General features: G+C 31.5%; 1 protein-coding gene across 1 annotated transcript; it reads right to left on the bottom strand.

Annotated features, from left to right (window-relative positions):
- Positions 1 to 1746: 1746 nt before the first annotated feature.
- On the bottom strand, positions 1747 to 2205 carry LOC107443653 (uncharacterized). Its single transcript, XM_016057597.2, has one exon. It carries the CDS (start codon positions 2203 to 2205, stop codon positions 1747 to 1749), a length of 459 nt encoding a protein of 152 aa, XP_015913083.2.
- Between the last annotated feature and the right edge of the window lie 12080 nt (positions 2206 to 14285).

Here is a 14285-nt window from a genome sequence, read left to right as displayed (position 1 = left end):
TTATATTTAACATATAATTCTTTTACGATCGGATATCGACTCAAAATTGATATGCTTTCCGTTTCGACATTTGAGCTCATGTATGCCATAAATTCTTCTGTCGCTGGTGATTGGCATGATGTTTTCAGCTTTAGAAAATTTTAATTCCCTGGTTTTTTTTCCCCTGTTACGTTATTAGTTATAGCAGGGTGTTCAGCTTGGACAATTCTTTCCAATTTTTTTTGTAGCCTCCTCCCTAGCTTATTCTTCCGACGAATTAAATTTGATGCAAGGTACCAGACCTGCAGCAAACAATATATCGTACTGCGATTTCACATTGCGAAACCTTTCGCAGTTCAAAAGAGCCGTCTTTTCCCTTTCAGGAGTGACAATTTTCAAAGGTCAAGGTATTTAAACACGAAGTTAGCAGTGAATACATATATATTGCACATTAATTTTATAAATTAAAAAAAACATAAGCCTTTATTTTTAATTTAATCTTTTTTTTTAGAAAGCTTACCGAGTTTTAGAAAAAAGTAACGATTTCACTGGATATTTCCGTTACATATACTTGTACTTTTTCCCTAAAAAAGTAACGAAAGTACAAGTAAAAGTACTAAATTTAAAAAGTAACGAAGTACAAGTAAAAGTACGCACTTTTTACTTGTTCCGGCGGTACAAGTAACGAAAGTAAAAGTACTACCGTATATGACAGTCACACAATATTGTGTAGAGTTCTTCGTAATCGATGGTAGATTTCCCTAGAACTCGACGTAGCAGTTCTTTGAGCATTCTGACCATTCACTCCCACCACCCACCCCACCATGCTGCGGTAGGTGGAATAAATTTCCAAGTGATTCTCTGAGCGGTTGAGTATGCGGCTATCTTGTCCCAATCTAATGCTTTCAATGCTCTGTTGGCTCCCACAAAGTTTGTGTCGTTGTCGGAATAAAGGATTGAAATCCGGCCTCGTCAGGCAATGAATCGTCTGAGGGCTTGGATATAAGCATCTGTGGTGAGTGATTGTACCAGTTCAAAATGGACCGCTCGGTAAGCGGCGCACGTAAATAAAACGATCCAAGCTTTTCCTTTTGACTTCAAGTAGAGAGGACCAGCATAACCTACACCATTTACCTCGAAGACTTTTGTCAAGGTATACCTGGATTCAAGGATCCAGGTATATGTCTCCCTGCTTGAACTGGTGTCAGTTTCCTAATTTCTTGAACACGGTTATGTACGAATACACCCCACGTTTCTTTTCTTAGGCATATTTGCTCGCATCACAAAAAAAATAAAGGGAAATATTTCCCACTCCTTTTTCGCAATGCAACCATCTTGACACCTTTACTTTCTTCAGATATTCAAGCTCATTTAACAATTTTGGAAATTCTTCGCTCGTTTTTAGATCAACTTCAGCGTCCCAACCAATTTTAGACTTCCACAAATTTTGTAGCAAGAGTTTTGGACGCATCATCACTGGACTGGTAATCCCTATGGGATAAAAAACTCTGTATGAAGCTGATAAAATATTTCGCTTTGTGACCACTTCATTCTTTGTTTCATTAACATCAGGAATATTTATGGAAAGAGTATCACTTTGTCTATTCCACTTCATTCCCAGAATGTTGGTCTCACTAGAATTAGATTCTGATGGGTTAGTAGACTCCCACCCTCGTAAATCAAATTGTCTTTCAGCCATAATATTAGTAGCAACTTCTATAAATTGTTTCAACTCTGATTCGGCTTTCACGCTTGTGAGGCAATTATCTACATAAAACTGCATATTAGTTCCTGTATAATCTCTTTAGGGTATTTTTCATTCCCTTCCATTGCTTCCTCTTGTTTATTATTCAAATGGTATTGAATAGTGGCTCCAAGCAAAAACGGACTATAGGAAACGCCAAACACAACTCTTCGATGACGAAATAGTTTCAGCTGTCCATCTTCTCCATACCATAAGAATCGTAAGAAATTTCTATCATTTTTATAAAGACTTATTTGCAAAAAAACCTTACGTATATCAGCTGCTACACCAAATTTATTTCTTCGAAATTTATTTATCATTGAGGGAATTACTTGTATCAAATTTAACCCTTTCTCTACACAATCATTTAAACTAGGAACTCCTTTTCTCCTAGAAGAAGCATTGAATACGGGCCTGATTTTAGTTGTGCTGCTCTCCTTTATCACAGGTCGATGAGGTAAGTAGTGACAAGGTATCCCCATGCCTTCTTTTGGAACCTCTTAAATTATTTCCTCTTTCTCCCAGTCCTTGAACACTTCTCCATAGGCATCATACAATTTGTCGGTTTTCAACTTGCGTGTCGTCATTTGCAATCTCTTTAACACCAAATCATAATTATCTGGCAAAGGCAAATGCCCATCAAGCCATGGCAGACTAACTATAAAACGGCCGTCTCCTTCAACTTTCACTGTATTTAAGAAATGTTCCATTGAGGCTTCTTGCAGTTCCTCTCTAGATTTTTGTTCTGAAGGATCTTTTATTCCTAAAGAATCTTATCTCCACAGCTCAGAAATATCCATTTCTTTTACTAAAAGTGAAGTAACCAACATTGCGTTGCTGGACGGTAAATCATATTCAGGTGCTTTCCCTGTTAAAGTCCATCCCAATAGTGTCTCTATTGCTACTAATCCACTTGCCAAAACTCTTCGTTTTCCTGTCCTAAGTTTTCCTATTACGTCAGCTCCGAGCAGAATTTGAACTGGTTACTCATTTCCAACGTCTGACAACTTTATATTTATTTCTTCAAGCTCTTTTAACCAGGGTCCAAAGCTAACCGGTGTTATAGTATCACAAATAGATGCTTGATCTAAAGCTTCCATGTTACAAGTCAAGTTATTCTCTGGTTTCCTTAATCTAATTCTATAACAAGTGTGTTCAAATTTATCTGATTTTTGACCACCAAACAGAGAATGTATGAGAGTTTCTTTTCTCAAGGGAACATATTCCATCTTTTCAGTCAAATTTTTTAAAATATATGTTCTTTGTGATCCAGAATCTAAAACTGCTCTCACAACAATCTCTTTTCTTTCAGATATCAGTTTTAGTTTCATAGTTTGGAGGAATACTTTCGGACCGTACGTAATGTTGGACATGTTTATTTCAGAGCTTTCACTTTTCTGCCCAGATTTTTCGGGCTCACAATTTCTTGCAGCTAAAGATTCACAAATTAGTACCACATGTCTTTTACCGCATATGACGCATTTTATAAAAGCTTTGCACTTACGAACTGGATGTCCTTGCATTAAACAGGCAAAACAACATTGATTTTCTCTTACTATGTTCTCTCTTTCAGCTAAAGTCATATTTCGAGCGGAAAAGCAATCTGAACCTTTATGCTTCCCAGAACAAATCACACACCCTTTCTTCAAATCCTTTACATCTGTAGTCAATAGATTTGCCGCTGTTGGAAATCTTTTTGTTGGCAAATCTCTTGCTTTCTTTTTAAAGGGCTGGCGTTTTTCATCAGATCCCAAGCCAAAACCTGACATGGCCAAATTAATTCTTTCTTCACCTTCCGTTTCTGCCTTCAGAAAAGCCATGATGTTTGTTAATCGCTCTTTGGCGTCAACAGAAGCAACGCGCGAAGAATTTCGGTTCCATGCCTTCAGAAACTCTTCTTGGAAACAAGATTCTACCATAGGGAATAGTACACTTGTTACAAAATCTGGATCATCTAAATATTCTTTACTTTTCAAAATGATTGTTTTCAGATCCGATACAGTAGCTTTTTGAGGTAATACTTTGCCAATTTCTTGGGCAACAATAATAAGATCTTCCTTTTTAAGTCCTTTTGGTGCTAAAAACATTTTTCAATCAGAAGTAGCGTATCAACGTGTCCTGTCGCAGACGCCACAAATGTCGCTAAATAAGTTTAAATAAATATTGCGGACGCCTTTTTGTGTTACTCAAATGAACTACAAGTTCTACAGATGAATAAACAGATACGAATTAAAACTTAACAGACATTTATTAATTCTAAAGCAATCTAAATTTAGTGATATTTACAAAACCTAACTAATTCAAACACTAAATAATCAACACAAAACATTTCAAGTAGTTTGCAGCATAAAAACCAAAGTGAAACAATAAAAATTAAATGAAAGCAGTAGCAGCAGTCAGAGTCACGTGACACCAACTATAAAAACATATTACAATCTCTAACAGGTAGTGAGTTCGATCCCCACCAGCCAAAGACTCCGTGTGTAGTAAATGGTGACTGGTGCACGTTAAATCGGCCACAAAAGCCTTCATGTTCCCATAACAAATAAATACCTCTGGGGGTATTGAAACGGAGATAGATCGTTTTCTGTTTCAGGTCAAAGTTACGATCTGTGGATGAATGAATGGATGTAATAATGGGTTCCTACTACAAATGTAAACGTGTGTAAAGTTGAATTCTCGGTCATAGATGGCGCCACTGGAAAACAAGAAGAGGATCACCCGATTTACCTTAATGGCATACGACAACAACAACAAGATGCACCACACCAGCTTAAGCTCGTGAGGACATTAGAAAGGTACTAATTGATGCAAACCGCGAATGACCAACTTGTGAGATCCCTGAAATATTTTAATCATCGAATTCAACCGTTCATGATTGTTTAAAAAGCCCAAGGTTTAATTTCAAAGATCAACATTCGAATTCTTTATGTTCTTACGGAAAAAAATAGTGTCGTTGCTTTGATATCTGTGATTTGTCTCTCAAACGACCAGAAAAATCGCATCATCACTGATGCGGTTTTTCTGGACGTTTCCTCTATCCAACGGAAAAGTCGTTGAAATAAATTCAAGATTCAACAAACAGCGAATTAATGAGAAATATAGTAAAATAAAATATTGTTTGGGGATTCCTGTTTCTTCCCTTCCCCAATTTTTTTTAAATATGATGTAAAAAGGTGAATGCTTTTATTATAGACTAATCTATCAAGTTCAGGGTCTTAAATCTCTTACTAAGTTTGTAACATCTAAGGGAGAAAATGTTGCGAATTCAGGATCACCGGCAAACAATAGAGAATTCTTAAGTACCTTTGAAAGTGTTTTATCTCATAGCTTGAGTTTTTACTTAAAAATATCTTCTAAATGCAGTTCACTAACATTTTGTTGTACCTCTTAAACTTTAAGATAATGTAAACATTTTGAATTTTCAGGGGAACCAAACATGCGACAAAAATAAAACGGATTCGTGGTAGAAACTAGAGTGATAGGAAATTTTAAAGAGCATTTCCCCAAAAAATTGCACTCATTTATGAATTGTTGGAAGCATAAAACTGATATTTAGAAAACAGTAATTTTATTTAAAGTTTGGAAGATATTTTAAATAAATAAAAAGGACAAAAAAAGGCAGGAAAAAATTTACTGATGCCTACAATATTTATTTTTTCAAAATATGTATACGTAAATTTTAATCTGTATCGTGCTTTCAATTAAGTTCAAAATGTATAGAAGCCTTGGAAAAAAATTGCAAAATAATAAAAAGAGAGTAAGAAAATTATGAAAATAAAATAACATTAAATTAAAAAAGAAATTAATAAAAATCCGTGAAAAAAATATAATCCCTTCATCAGCTCGCACAATTATATCCTCAAAAAGGAGTGCTTTCTAATTATATATAGATATATAAATAAAAGATATGGAGAGCTGTAATATTAAAAGGAACATCTCTCTATATTAAAATATAGTAAGCATAGCTGTTTTGGGTCCTTAATTTTGTGTTGCATTTTGTTTTGCTGTTTTGAAATTGTAACACTTAGAAACTAAAATTACGAACATGATACTGAGAAATATACAGGGGATAAAAGGATTTAACATTTGAAGATTAATCCGAGCAAATTGTAGTAAAAAATACCACATAGACCGTTCTGCACTCCAAAAAAATATATAAATCTAAAAGCAATATGAAAAATATATAAATGCGTGCTGAAGGAGCAATCTTTGTAAGTAAATTTAATTATATATATTTTTTCTTCTTCCATAATTCCTTTTTGTTTGAAAATTGCTTTACTTTTCAGTAATTTTTCCTTATCTTTCTCTCTCTCTCTCTATTTTTTATTTTGCTTTGAGTTAAAGCCGTTTATCAAGTGTTACAAAAAAATTTATTTATCTCTCGAGATTTCTTTTTGATTGGCTCGTGTTTAAGTTCACGTTGAAAGTAACAAAAGGAGAGTGAGAGAGAGTAAAGAGAGAGAGAGAGAGAGAGCTTGTTACGGTAGATAAATCTTAGTGTTTGTATCTAACTTTTTTAAAATATAAAAAACCGATTTAAAAAAAACTTGTTTCTTCATATTCGGTTTCATATACTGAATTTTTTATTTATTATTTTTTAAGTACAATTTAGTTCAGGTTAACTTTCATTTCATCATGGTTAACACATTAACAGAATATAATCAAATTAATAACATACTTTAAAAACAATATGATCACTGTTTTTGTGGAAAATAACGATCCTTTGGGAAAAACAAGGTTAAAGGCAATCATAATTGCTGGAAAACGGGGCCCTTTAATAACAGAAAAAAAACATATGAAAATGTAAATGGCTTAATACAAAAAAAAACCTAAAACAAACAATAAAACAACAACCTAAAACAGAAAAAAAACCTAAAACAAAAAATTGTGTTAAAAAATAAACCTGATTGTCATTATAATCTGGATCTGCTCCAGCTTAATTTTTCTTTACGATAAGAAAAATTGAAAGAAGCAATTTTCTTTCCTCTACTCGACCTAAACATTAATTCATACCCAAAGCATTCTATTATCGTTTGAAATTTCTCGTAGAAATAGTTTACTTTTTCTATTTTACTTTTTTAAATATGGGTTTAAAGCGCTGTTATAGTAAATTTGAACTTACTGGAGTTATATTGAAACAGTTGAGTAAATTCAAATACTTGACCACTTCTCAATTTCCTTAAAAGAAAAAAAATAGGTCCTATCTTTTTGTCACATTGCTCGCTATGCCGGCGAATCGAAACTACTTTCGAAACTTGATATATGTGATTCAAAGTTTTTGAACCAGAACCGTTTCTTAGATGGAGAAAAAGTAAAGAAAGTACGCTCTTAAATCTTGTTACCTTTTTTTTATTACTTTCAAGATTTTTCTGGCCTTTATATTCTTTTAAGAAAAACAAAAGTCCTATAAAAATATTTATGCTGTTTCTTACAGTAAACACGAGTAAGGATTATAGTTTTTGTTACAAGTTCTATAATTCATTGTTAATTCGCGCTTTTATCTATTTCTCTGAGAATTTATGGTATTTTAATAAATTTATTGCAATTGTTCTCTTTTGTAACTAAATAATAAAATAGAAATTGATATTTTATTGTGATAATAAAAATTGATTGATTGTCCATACATAGTTATTTTTGAAGAACTTAGTTTTTTTTAAAAAATAAAACGTCTTTTAGATAATTAAGGGATCAGCATTATCCCTCCAAATGATTAAATTTTAATCCAAAAAACTTTTTCATAATGCTATATTTTATAAAAATTCAAATCATTAAGAGTTTACTAAGCGAGGAAAGATATTTTTTTGTTGTTGTTAAACCTGGTATTTTTTATTACTTTTATTTCACGAATTTTATATTTCTGCTATTGTTAAGGGTTCCTAAGACACCCAAAAAGTAATAGTAATTCAATTGGACTAAATACTTTCTGTTGAGAAATTTTTTAACTATTAAAGTTTTTTAATAAAAGGGTTAGTGACAAAGGACATTTTTTGAATGTATATAATTATTCCTTTTGAGATTTATCATTATGTTTTTATGATGGATTAAAGTTGCAAGTCAGTAAATAAAAAAAATAACACAAATTTTATAAAAGAAACATGCGTTCAACTAAATGGTTTGTTCATTGATTTGGAGAATGGTGCCTATACGCACCATTTCATTTCTTAAATAAAAGATAGTTTTTTATACACTGAATTTTTTTTGTGTCTTAATGTAAAGTAAGCTCATTTCAGTGAAAATAATTTTACTATAGAGCATTACTGCTATTTTACATTTAATATTAAAATCAAACTACATATACAGCATTTGTGCCAACAGTGAACGACAAAGGTGATTTTAGTAAATAAATACACTCTGGGAAAAAAAGTATGGTATAAACTATCAAAATATGGTTAAAATTATCGAGTTTCTGGCTCTATGAGGGAAACACTAAAAGAGCAATTAATTTTACCGAGGCACGTTGGTAATAATTTCGCTAAAATTAACAATAAAATACGGTTTAAAATTACGTGTAAAATTTGGTAAACGAAGAAAATTTTTGAAATTCTTTTTAATTTTATAATAATTTTGCAAACAACTTACCTTAGAGCGTGGTATAGAAACCCCATTCAATCGGTTAAAATTTCTTTTCAGTTTTGTATATTTTTGTAAATGTGTGGTAATAAGAACTATATTTTTGAAAATCAGAATTTCAACCATTACCATATGAACGGAAAAATTACCAAATGAATGGTTTAAATATCGTATATTTTGGTTTTATTAACCGAATTTGTTTTTCTTTAGCCTAAAATGTCCTTACCATACAGTACGGTAATTTTACCAGAATTGTTTCTCCGTGTACTATTGAGCATAGTTTATTTTGAAAACTCATTAATAATAAATAGATTAAAATGCATTTATTAATCATTATATTCCATAAATAACTACGCACTGTAGTAATCATATTATCTTATGATAATGATCTCATGACTTACTTTTTAATCTATTATTTTCTAAAATTGCATTTTTTATTTAAAATACTAAAAAAAAAAATAATACAATTGCGGAAATGCATAACATTTATCGTTCGACATTGTTTCAGCATAAATGTACAGCAGGCAAAAAGAAAAAAAAATAAACGAACCATCATAATGATTTTTGATCTAATGATCGGATCTTTACGTTCTTTAAGTCAATCTAAATTGCTCAATGGGGTGACCTCAAATATGCTAATTTATTAGTGGAGACGATTTTCTAAGTTACCAAATAAGCAACGTACTTGCGTAGGTTACTGATTTGGTAAATTAAAAAACGCACTTTGAATAAAAACCTCAACTCAAAAGTTTTTTTTAAATTTTTTTTTTGGTTACAAAAAAAAATTATTTTTTTAATGTTTATTTTTACAAATTTATTGTTTATTTCCATTCTTAAGTATCTGGACAGGATATATCCTCATAGTGATAAATATATGTTTATGTTTATTTCTGAACTTATTCATTTTCTGTTTTGTTCAATTAAGTTTGCTTGTTTGTTAAAAAAATCAGTTCAAGCAGCGGAGAAAAATATACTTAATTATTTTCTGTTACTTCTTATACATTTTATATCAAATTACGGGTTATATAAAGCTGCACAATTCCTTTTCAAAGGTCCTATGTATCATTTTTTTCGGTTTTCGGTTAATCATGTTTTTCTGCTCTAAACATAACCCACCGGAAACCACAACGCATAATATATAAGAATTATACAATCTTCGTTTATTATTCTTTTGTTAAGAATGGGACAAATTCCATTCATAAATGTCCAATTGGATACAAAGAGAGACAACATGTTCAATGATGAACGAACCGGCGCACGTGGATGTCGCGCAGGCACGTGACCAGGCCGCATCATTGGCGGGCACGTGTTTTCTGAGGAGAGAGAGAGGATGGAATCTTCTTCATTCAGTCATCCTCTTGCTCTTCAACTTCAGATAGCGGTTTCTCTTAGAACGTGATAGTGATGCTCAGGAGATTTGAGAGCTCATTATTTGCATCATCATAACAAAATATATTGCTATGCATACGTATCATCCTTAACTTAAACATATTTTTTTTATATTTAAATCTGTTTTATAAATTAGTGCATTTTAAATATGAAGAACAAACTGAATGCAGCTGATATAAACTGACAATTTATTATAGACACGTTATTTTTTAATGCATATGTCATAGCATCGAGAAACCGACAATGCATTAAAATTCAATTCAGTTAGATATATTGGATATATTAAAATATTAATTAACCAGTTAATTTCCAAAATATTATGTGCAAAATTATGAATAATTGCACATTTCGTAGTAGTAAACAAAGTACAAATTCTTAAATATTTATGAATGCACCAGCTATTGAACTAATATTAATTCATTTGAAAAAGGCTGTATGTTTATAGTTCTCTTATGCTATGAATCGCAGTGGTCATAAAATAAATTTAACGTGAAGGAAGATGATTGAAAAGTATACAAAATATAAGATCTTAGTAATGAAAAATATCTGCATATAAATACTTTTGCTCAAAAACAATTATTGATGGTGTTTATTGCATGCAAACAATGTTCAAAACGAGGGTTTGAGTTGTGCAATGGGATACAAATAAGAAAATGGATACCACTGATGATGTGAACAATAAAGAATGTGAATCACGTATTCCAAAGAGAACACCTGAAAAGAAAGGAAAGGATCCGATTAAGGTGAGTACTTAAAAAGCATGTTTTATATTTCTTTTTTTTTTATTAATTTGTTCACAAAATAAACTTAAATAGAGTAAATTTTTTTTGCATATTAGTCCTTGAGAATCAGAAAAAAAATCTCAATTCTTTCAGAATGTCTTCCTTGTCTTTGTTTATGCCCTTTATATTCGTTTGCAATTATAATAGTTACCCATATTTCGCGTTGAAAAATTTAGTCGTGGTAGCCCTGTGGTTAAACAATTGAACTCCGGTCCGGAGGGGTCGGGGTTTCATCCTGGACTCCGCCAAGACCCGCTGAAAACATGCTGAAAGGTACCAAGGGTACGAGATCTGAAGAAAATTTCCTTCCCCTACAGATCCATGTCTAAATTGCAAAAGTGTCCTCTTAAAATCGTGATGGCATGTCTACGGATATGGCACATTGTGCAGCTATAGTGCGATGCATAGAAAGTACATACCACCTACCGTAGTAAGAAATTTATATATATTTTGTTTAAAATTTTGCGCCTAATAATATGTTACTTAAACTTTCGTATTTTTTTAAAAAAAATAATGCATAAAAATAAATATTGAAAATAAATCAAATTGAATCATTGTTATATGAAAGCGTAATTAGTTCCCTCTTAAGTAAAAGATCTAAATATTTGCCCTTAGAAAAGGGATATGATAAGAGCATATGAAAAGATAAAAAATCATAATAAATATGCTTGATGCACATAAGTTCTTATAGAGCATATTTAAAATATTCGAAAGATAAGACAATAAACAATAATAGAATATGTAAAGGTTCTATAGTGATGAATAGTTTCTGAACAGTTTAAAAGTCCTTACTATTTCCATGGGAAGGTTGTGCCATCTTTTAATATTCTGTCGCGAATTCTGATCGGATTTCGAACATAAATTTTGATTTTACTTCAATTTCAAAGAACCAGCTTTAATTTCAAAAAGTGAAAAGCTACCAATCTTAATTTTATTCACTCGTCCGTTTAATTCGCTGGTTAGATTTAATTTATGCTTAATTTCGTTACAAAATATATTAAAACTTAGTAACGATAAATTAAATTTTTTCTTCCTGTGGTGAGTTTTAGAACGTCTTATTTTCCTGAACTCAGGCGACTAACTTATTTATTTTTAAGCATATCTGTATATGTATAAGACGCAAGACTACGTAACCTGCGCGATTTCATTCCTACCTCAACAATTTTGTGACGTCATACTAGCTAAATCAATAGTTAAGGTAATGTTTTCATTCATACATTATTGTTCGTGTATCATGTGTTAAACTATTAGATTATGAAACGTCTTTGTTCACAATTTATCCATTTACTTAATGCTTTTTAACTAATTTCGGAAGGAATAGCTAATTTAAAGAAATTTCTCGTTTTGCAATGGAATTAATTTAACTCGTAATTTTCATTGGTTGTTTTGTTTGTCTCGAAATTTTCATTTTATTTGTTGGTAAAAAATGGTAATATATATTATTAAATACCTTTTATTCATACATTATTGCTCATACTCATGCATATTTCCTGGAATGTGGAAGAATGGTGAGAAATAAACAATATGTGGGCATCTATATATATATATTTCTCTTACACGGTGACAAAAAAAAAACTTCATTTCAATTCCCCGAATGGCAACGCTAGGAAATCGACCAATTATTGCCACTAAAAATGTCACATGCCAAATCTAGCTGTGGTGGCTCAACATATAGCGCTATTAAAAACGGAAGCTGAAATAACCAGAGAGAGCATTATCATCTGCGGCAGTCTCATACTATTAAGCAAGGCAGAAGTGAGTAGTCTTTGTCGATAGATCTCTATTTTAGTATTTTGTCGAAAGCGCTTTTTTTCACGNAAAATGAATATATATAAGCTGACGACGTGAACTTTTAAAAATGCCTTTATAATAATACGTTCCTTAATCTAAAAAGGTAAAGTCATTAAGGAGAGCAGCAAATAATAATAAAAATAAATTGTAATTGTTTTAACTTATTTAATAACTACCACTGTATGATTTCCAGTTCTGCGTATGATCTCGAAGTGTTAATTAATACCAATGTATTAATTATTTACACATTTATGAACTTTTTTTGTTGAAAGTATGGTTATTATGGAAGAATGGTGAGAAATAAACAATCTGCGGGCATATGATTTATTTTTTTGAACCAACCATAAGAAGAGACAATAAGCAGCAGTAAGACTTTAAACTATCATTATATGCAGAAACTTGAACTAAAAGATGAAAAAATTCAATTTCCCTATAAAAATATACAAAAAATTAGACTTTGCCTATTTTGCAAATCAAAATTTTTTTGACTATTGTAAAATAATAAATAATTATTAAAAGCTATTTTTGCATGTGATAATCTTTGGATAAATCAGTTTCACAATCGTGTGCAAAAAGTGTTCGATTTGCACATCTTCAAGATACCGCCAAATTCTTTTAATTCTTAGGCACTGCAACCGGTTACCGGAGTCAGGACAGTTAGTCAAGAATATAAATCCGTCGAAAAATAGGTATGTTTATTTAGAGAAACATTTCATAACTTAATTAATTGTTAGCACTAAATTGAAGCATTAAATTTAGCACTTAATTCGTGAAAATCCGGTGATAAAAAGTCATTCAGGATAATGTCCTATTTTTAACCTTACAATTAAAACTAAAATTAGATCTAGTCCCAAGAAATCGAATTTTTCTGCTTGAAAATGCAACTTAATAGTTACTTTCTCTATGTTCTTTAGCTATACAAAACCTCATACAAAATTTTAACAATGAAATTATTTTGAACAATTTTTTTGCTTGTTTTCAAGTGCTTTTTAACAAAATTAAGAAAAAATACATCTGTTTTTAAATGTAATGTTTCAATCAGGAGAGCCAAGAGTTTGTATTTTTTAGGAGAGGGGGGAGGGTGGTCATAGTTTACAGAGAGAAATTCTAAATTTTCTGAATTATGATAGTTTGCATAAAAATAGCTTTAAACTACTTAAATTTTCAACTTCCCAAGATCATGTATTTTATGTCTCATTATCTTACTGTTCTAATTTTTTTTTTTTTTAAAAATGAACGTTTGAATTTGAAATACGGCAATTCATGATCTAAGTGCAACTTATTTTGATTTTCAGATTTTTTTTTCTTTGAAACATAAGCTCTAAAAATATCTAGTTGTATTTGCTGTGTACGCAATCGACAAACAAGAGAATCATCTAATTTTTGCCGAATATATAGAGATTTTCCGAATGGTGTAAAATTTTGGGTGATCACAGTGACCTCCCTTGACCTACCACCTGGTTCCCCTTGTTTCAATCTAATTAATAATAAGGTTATAGTATTTTATTTTTTTATATTTTATAACCGTTGTTGAGCAGCCGACGCAATTTTTTTGGTTTACCTCTGCTAATGTTCAACTTCGTATCTTTGTAATTTTGAACCCGATCTAGAAAATAAGGGGGTCAAGTAGTTGCCTTCATGGAGGAGTTTTTGATAGAACTAACCCGCATTTGAGTTACATGGAGAGGAAAATCACGAAAACCTCCCAGGTTTAGCCCATTGACGGCCAGGTGACTCTAACCCATGATCCATCTACCACTGAGGATATTTTATGTCAGCATTGTGGTCTGTGCAAGCCAGATGTGGAATTCGTATCGACCAGCCTTCGCTGGGATTGGAACCCGGTTTACCTCATTGGAAGGCGAACGCTCTATTCCCTGAGCCATCACGGCTCAATGTAATAGCATGTTCAAATTTTCGTTTGTTTAACTAAAACAAAACTGGTGTATAAAATTATTTAATTATATAATTAGTTTTAAGCTTGACGTTCGCATCTTTCTAAATATATGTACACGAATATTCTAAAA

This window comes from Parasteatoda tepidariorum, chromosome 4 (assembly GCF_043381705.1).
Source record: "Parasteatoda tepidariorum isolate YZ-2023 chromosome 4, CAS_Ptep_4.0, whole genome shotgun sequence".
In the NCBI taxonomy this organism is placed as follows: Eukaryota; Metazoa; Arthropoda; class Arachnida; order Araneae; family Theridiidae; genus Parasteatoda; species Parasteatoda tepidariorum.
The sequence above is the reverse complement of the archived record's forward strand: the minus strand, read 5'-3'. Positions and strand labels throughout refer to the sequence as shown.

Bases quoted from the DNA above. Each gene is read 5' to 3' on its own strand.
- LOC107443653 (XM_016057597.2), bottom strand. From the start codon at position 2,205: ATGGGGATACCTTGTCACTACTTACCTCATCGACCTGTGATAAAGGAG.